At 50.2% G+C, this 7,500-nt stretch overlaps 1 protein-coding gene across 1 annotated transcript in view; it reads right to left on the minus strand.

Moving 5' to 3' along the window:
• Positions 1 to 7,500, minus strand: part of LOC307075267 (neuron navigator 3-like) — an 83,623-nt gene that overhangs the window by 52,257 nt on the left and 23,866 nt on the right. The window contains 2 exon segments of the mRNA XM_079735808.1: positions 601 to 796; positions 2,958 to 3,030. Of these exon segments, the coding sequence (XP_079591934.1) occupies positions 601 to 796; positions 2,958 to 3,030 (269 nt within the window).

Here is a 7,500-nt window from a genome sequence, read left to right on the forward strand (position 1 = left end):
GATGAATCTAGTGCTGACGACACACACACACACATACACACATGCACAGACACACAGACACACACACAGACACAGACACACACACACACACACAAACACACACACACACACACAAACACACACACAGTGGTGCAGTAAGCTGATCTGTGTGGTGAGTATGTGTGGCATGTCAGGCCTTTAGTCTATTTCAATCGACATGCAGCGTCTCTCTTCCTCTCTCTGTCTCTCTCTGCCTCTGTGTGTGCGTCTCTCTCTGTGTCTCTCTCTTCCCCTGGACACTGACCACAACTAAACACTAACCATTCACATGATCATTATTAGGTATTTACAGTGTATCTGTGGATACCTAATGTTATTCTAGGGGTTGGCCATTATTCTTCTTAAATTATTATAGTTAATAATCTTTCTAGTGCCCGGTGGCATAACATCCAAACATTGGTTGGCTCCACACCTTCACATTTGCTACCGTTAAGCAGTCACATGACTTTGTAAGTCACATGACTAAACAGAGATGCCCCCATTGGTCGGTTCCCACAGCGGAACGCCGCAGCAACACACACGCACTGCCGCACGGCATTCTGGGCCGCGGGCCGGGCTCACCTGGACTGCATCTCCGTTGTATTGGCCTGCGAGGCGGGGCCTGCGGGGTGGGCGTGGCCCTGGGAGGGGGCGGGGCTCTGCTGGCTGAGCTCAACCAGCGACTGGTAGTACTGCTGCTGCTGCTGCTGCTGCTGCTTGTAGCGTGACAGGATGAAGAACAAGCCCAGGATGCTCTTCAGGTTCCCATTACGGATCTCTGGGGAGCAGGACACATCAATGACCAATCAATATCCAATCAATACCCTATCAATTACTAACCCATCAACACAGGATCAATCAATACCCAATAAAGCAAAACCCAATAAATCAAAACCACTCATTAACCAATCAATCAATAACCAATCAATCAATAACCCATCAATCAATCCCATCCGTCAATCATTACACCAATCAACAATCAATCAACACCAAAATCAATCAATCAAACACCCATCAATGCCCAGTCAACCCATCACTCACTCACACCGTGTTCCTAAAGAGAAAGAAAGAGAGGGATACAGATATACAGGGAGAAAGAGAGAGAGAGAGAGAGAGAGAGAGAGAGAGAGAGCGAGAGAGACAGAGAAATACACTGGGCTTGAATTGACTGAAGTCACAACTAAATAGATCCTGGTTCTGATTCCTAACCCTCCTCCTCCTTCTCCTCCCCCCCTCCCCCCCCCCCTTCCCCTCTCAACCTCCCCTTTAGGGAGTGCCTGCTCCTCTTCCTCACAGCAGCATGGTGAGGATGAAGATCAGGGGGAGGTGCTACAGCATCCGTCAGTCTGTCCTTGGAAGGACGCGTCTTATTCCATTATGGATCAAGTCCACGTCATATTTATTGTTTTCCACCTAACGACAAGGTGGGGGGGCATAGCAACGGGGGGGGGCTTCCTGGAAAAGGAAGCTGCTACCTGCAAACACGTCAAACACACCCAGCCTCTAGCTCCTGATGAACACGCATGCACGCACGCACACACAAACACAACCTCTAGTTCCTGATAAGCACACACACATGCTCTCACCCAGGCACCACGCCAGAAACAAACACACACAACTCATTGGTTCTGATAAACACACACATGTACACACACACACACACAAACACACAAACACACACACAGTTTAAGACAGAGTCACAGACAGTAAGACACAGTCAGGAAGATAGAGACAGACAGTAAGATGGAGACACAGACGGTAAGACACAGTCAGTAAGATAGAGACAGACAGTAAGATAGAGACACAGACGGTAAGACACAGACAGTAAGATAGAGACAGACAGTAAGATAGAGACAGACAGTGAGACATGCTGAAGGGTCTTTCCACAGTACCCTACTGGGATATTTACAGTCTCTTCCTCATTCCTCCAGCACACAGTCACTGAGCTGCTTAGAGGTGTGTGTGTGTGTGTGTGTGTGTGTGTGTGTGTGTGTGTGTGTGTGTGTGTGAGTTCCTATGTGTGTGTTTGTGCGTGTGTGTATTTGTGTTTGTGTGTGTATTTGTGTGTGTTTATATGTGTTTTTATGTGTGTGTGTGTGTGTGTGTGTGTGTGTGTGTGTGTGTGTGTGCGTGCATGCATGCGTGTGTTTGTGCCTGTGTGTGTGTATGTGTGCTGGGTTCTCAAGCTATTCCCGTCGCTGGTCAGGGTTAAGGGTCAAGGTGACGCCAGGCCCATTAGGGGGGGGGGGGGGGGGAGGGGTCCTGTTTTAAAGTTGACCCCCTCGGCACTCCTCCTGGGGCAGACGACCTGACAGCTGGCCGGGTCGGGGGGGGGGGCAGTGATGAGCGTCGACGGTACGACGCCCCTCACCGCCGCGGGGCTGAATGCCATGGGTCGCCGCGGCAACGGGAGTTCCCCCCCGAGAAATTTTTTAATTGGACTATCCTCTGCCCCTCTTCCTGTCGCTCTCGATGCCCGTGAGACAGATCTATTCATAGAAGCTCACGTGCGTCCTTCACTAGTTTTAGTAATAAAACAAATGAAGAATCTGAATGAGCACTGGACAAGAGGACTACAGGACTAGACTGGCTGAAGGAGAGAGAGACAGACTGATGACAGAGAGAGAGACAGGCTCAGGATAGAGAGCGAGACAGACTGGTAGATAGAGAGAGAGAAAGGCAGATGATAGAGAGAGACAGGCTGGTAGAGACAGGGAGACAGGCTGGTAGATAGAGAGAGAGACAGGCTAATGATAGAGAGAGACAGGCTGATGATAGAGAGAGAGACAGGCTGATGATCGAGAAAGAGACAGGCTGGTAGAGACAGAGAGACAGACTGGTGGATAGAGAGAGAGAGAGAGAGTGGCTCGTGAGGACCTGTAGGGTCACCACACGCCCGGCTCCCCAGAGCGTGTGTGAGGGGTTAGGGGGGTCCTTACCTTCGGCAGAGAGGCCCTGTACGTTCACTCCTCTGGCGTCCAGGAAGCTGAGACAGGCGTCCACATTCTGGATCTGGGGGAAGAAGCAGGCGGTCAGACGCGGGACATATGACATCTCCTCCGTCTCCAGGCTGAGGGATGATCAGCAGATTACCCATAAAGCACCTCATTGTGTGGCGGAGGACTGACCCCCACGCGGCCCCGGGGGGCCGGAGCCCCCACGACACACAGGGGACCGCAGTGTGTCCCCCACCTACACACTGAGAGGACGCATGGCATCGCTCACGCACACACACACACACATGCATAATTATAGTAACACAGACACACACACACACACACACACACACACACACACACAAACACACAGAGAATTACTTTAACAGAGACACTCCCACACACATACACACACACACACACACAATTATAGTAACACACACACACACACGCACACACACACACACACACACACACACACACACACACACACACACGCGCACACACACACCCACACACACACACACACACACACATACAAGTAAACACAATACACACGACAAGAGGACGAGAGGACGATAGAGAGAGACAGACTAGTAGATAGAGAGAGAGAGAGGCTGATGATAGAGAGAGAGACAGGCTGATGATAGAGAGAGAGACAGGCTGGTAGCAGACGCAAACAGAGCTCTGCTCCACAGGCCTGGGGACCACATGGTGCCGGCCTCCTCCCCGTCCCCAGAGCAGGGCGGTCCCGGCCCGGACCCCCAGAGAGAGAGCTCTCCCGTGGGGCCCGGAGGCCCAGCAGGGCCCTGCGTCTGCTCCACACGTGGGGGGGCCGCAGACCGTCAGAGGGACGTGTGGGGGGTTCAGATCTTCAATAAGTGTCGGGGGGGATGTGGTCTCACAGGTGGTGGGCCGCCGACCGTGAACCAGTATGAACCAGTCTCAGGAGACCAGAGGGCTTCTGTTCATGGCTACACCCGCTGGGCTCCACACAGAGGTGGAGTAGTATAGTAGTACTTTACTAGTTCCTAATAAACACACACATGCACGCACAAACACACACACACACACACACACCCAACCTCTAGTTCCGTATAAAAAAACACACATGCACGCATCAACCACGCTCAGTATCTGTGTATCCACAGATGCTCTGCGAATAACCAACAAGAAGTCCACGGGTTAAGAGAAGGCACTCTGGATTAACCCCAGTAGGAGGTTGAAGGTGTTCCTCTAGGACTGTAGTATTAGTTAGTGTGTTCTCCTGGTCTGAGGTGGGGTCTGGTGGCTCCAGAACATCAGAGTAAACGTCTGTGACACCGGCCGATTTATCCTCATTATCCACGGCCATCTTCATCATATTCTTCTACACTCTCAAATATTTACTCGCTCAAATATTTACAGTCTCAAATAACCTGGCACCGAGCCCTCAACATCTGCTGTACAGACTCTGGTAGTGTGTGTGTGTGCGTGTGTGTGTGTGTATGTGTGTATGTTTGGGACGATATTTGTGTGTTCATGTGTGTATGCTGGTGTCAGGGTGTGTGTGTTTGTTAGCAGTAGTGTGAATTTGCATGTGTATACCTCTGTGTTTGTGTGTGTGTGTGTGTGTGTGTGTGCGTGTGTGTGTGTGTGTGTGTGTGTGTGTGCGTGTGTGTGTTTGTGTGTGTGTGTGTGAGTGTGTGCGTGTGCGAGTATGTGTATTTTTTAGCCTGTTTGTGTGTAATGGGAGTGTGTGTCTGTGTGTGTGTGTGTGTGTGTGTGTGTATGTGTGTGTGTATGTGTGTGTGTGCTTGTGTATATTTGTGTGAATGTTTGAGAGTGTGTCAGTGTGTGTGTGTGTGTATCTGTGTGTACGTGTGAATGGGAGTGTGCGTGTGTGTGCGTGTGTGTGTGTGATGGAAAGCTCAATTCCGAGAAGACCAAATAAACAGTCGGTTCATCTCGTGTCTGAAGTGAGAGTCTGTCGCCTTTAAAGGAGGAAGTGCAGGACGACGACTGCGCTTTTCAAAGTAAAAGCGTGTCAGAGCCTCCAGGCCAGAGCCCTTGCTAGCCAGAGTTCGGTTAGCGGTGGCTAGCTGGGAGCGATGAGGAAGACTGTGATGAAGACTGAGGTGATGAAGATGAAGATTGAGGCAGTGATGAAGATGAAGATTGAGGCGTTGATGAATATGAAGACTGAGACCGGTGATGAAGACTGAGGCGGTGATGAAGACTGAGGCGTCGATGAAGATGAAGACTGAGGCAGTGATGCGGTGATGAAGACACCGCCGCAGCGTCCTGGCCGATGCTAACTGATGGTTAGGGAGCAGTGGGGAGGAATCCACGAAAGAACCGCAGCGTTTAGTTTTCCAACCCAGCACTGAGGGAGGGAGGGGAGGAGGAGAGGAGAGAGAGGAGGACAGGAGAGGAGAGAGAAGGAGAGGAGGAGAGGAGAATAGAGGAGAGGAGAGGAGGGGAGAGAGGAGGAGAGGAGAGGGGAGGAGAGGAGAGAGGAGGAGAGGAGAGGGGAGGAGAGGAGAGAGGAGGAGAGGAGAGGGAGGAGAGGGGAGGGGAGTAGAGGAGAGGGGGGAAAGAGGGAGAAGGAGGAGAGTGGTCCTGCTGGGATAGGGGGTTCCCCGAGGAGAGGAGGTTCTGTTCTGTTCCCAAGGGACAAGAGACAGCATCATCATGAAGAGGTTTGGGTGGTGGTGGAGGTTGAGTTTGGATGCAGAAGGTTCTAGCTTAGCTGGCTTAGCTCGCCTGAACACAAGACGCCTCAAAGCATTTCACCGTTTGTTTTGCCTCCCGGGGTCTGGGAGCACGGCGTGGTTCATGAGGGGGGTCAGAGTTCTAAAACACCAACACATCTGTTTCCAGAAGACAAACCAGAACTGAAACCAAACATTCTCACATCCTCAATCACCACCCTGAAATCTTCTCCCTGAAATCTCCTCAATCTCCTTAATACTTTAAAGACACTGAGAGCAGCAAACTGAAATCACGTTGAGCATCTGGGTCTGTTGAACGTCTCGACACAGAATACGGTTTGGTGGATAAACCTTCTGTCGCCTATGTCTAACATTGAAGCTACATGCTAAAGTGTCCTCTTAGCGCTCTTAGAGAGAGAGAGAGAGAGAGAGAGAGCTAGTCCCCCTATAGTGTCTTCTAAGCCCTGTCAGAGAGAAAGCAAGTCTACTATAGTGTCATCTAAGCCCTAAACAACACCTGTTCCCTCCCAGGGTCACCGAAGACACTAGCCTACATACTGAGCTAGCATCAAAGAGCTAGCTGTGTAAGGCTAACAGCTGAATGTGCTGCCCTGGTTTTTCCACTGGTGGTAATGTGTCCGTGTCTCTGTGGGTGTCGAGTGGTTGATAGACGAGGACTCTGGGCCTGACAGGAACAAATGAGCCGTCATTCCTCTGACACAGGATACAACCAACCGCACCAGGAAAACCTAGCGCTAGCGTTAGCTCTTTACGCCACATTTAGCAACATTAGCGTGACTCACAGGCTTAAGAGTCTCGCCTCAAAACGGAAAAATTATCTGAAAAACCTGAAATCAGCCTCAAGTCGATTTTCTGAACTAGTGACGACTCAAAGCCATCCGTCCCAATCTCTCCTCGTGTCCCAGTTTCTTTCCCCTCCTTTCCGACATGTCATGATCGTACGTGCAGTCAGACCGTTGTTCCAAATGAGCTGGACTCCAAAACAGAGAAACTAAATCCAACTAAATCCAACATGGAGAAGTCTCTTAAACAAGTCATGAAGTCCTCAAGGGCTGAAAAAGGCCTTGAATCCAATCACATGTCTTTTGATTCAATATCGATCCTACAATCAATAACAGACTGGCTCACTGGCTCTCAGTATGAATCTGTCAGTACGCAGTGCGTTGGCGCTCGGAGCCTCGTGGGAAAGTGTCGGTAATTGAGGAGAAGTTACTTTTTCCTCGGCCCCCATAAATTCCTGCGGGCTCTTAAACCCTAACGAGAGCTCAGCTCATTAGGCCCGTCACACAAACAGGATGACTTTTATGGAGCCGTCATATATGAATCAGCCGACGGTTGGAACACAACCATGTCGCGGGGCTGGGTGTGTCAGGAAGTCCCGGTCTGGTTCTGGTTCAGAGACTGAGAACCCATGAGTGACATCACTTCAACTGATCTATTATCAGATGTTGTGATTATGTCCCATTCGCAAACCATCAAATTCTCCTTAGCTTCTCCTTCAACACTTTTCATTTAGGAGACAATTTTATCCAAAGCCACTTAGAGTGACCTTATGTCCTAAAGGAGCAGGTATGGGTTAGACAGTACAGACACAGGTCCTTAAAGAGCAGGTAGGGGTTATACAGTACCGAGACAGGTCATTAAGGAGCAGGTAGGGGTTAAACAGTACAGAAACAGACCATTAAGGAGCAGGTAGCGGTTAGACATTGCAGAGACAGGTCATTAGGGGTAAAGGGTCATCTTGTTTTGGGATCTCTTTTTCATCATTTTTAATTGGAATTTAAACCCAGAACCCCTATTGTCCTTGAACAGTTTGTGAGTGTGTATGTGTG

Source organism: Pollachius pollachius (assembly GCF_949987615.1).
Source record: "Pollachius pollachius genome assembly, chromosome: 4".
Lineage (NCBI taxonomy): Eukaryota > Metazoa > Chordata > Actinopteri > Gadiformes > Gadidae > Pollachius > Pollachius pollachius.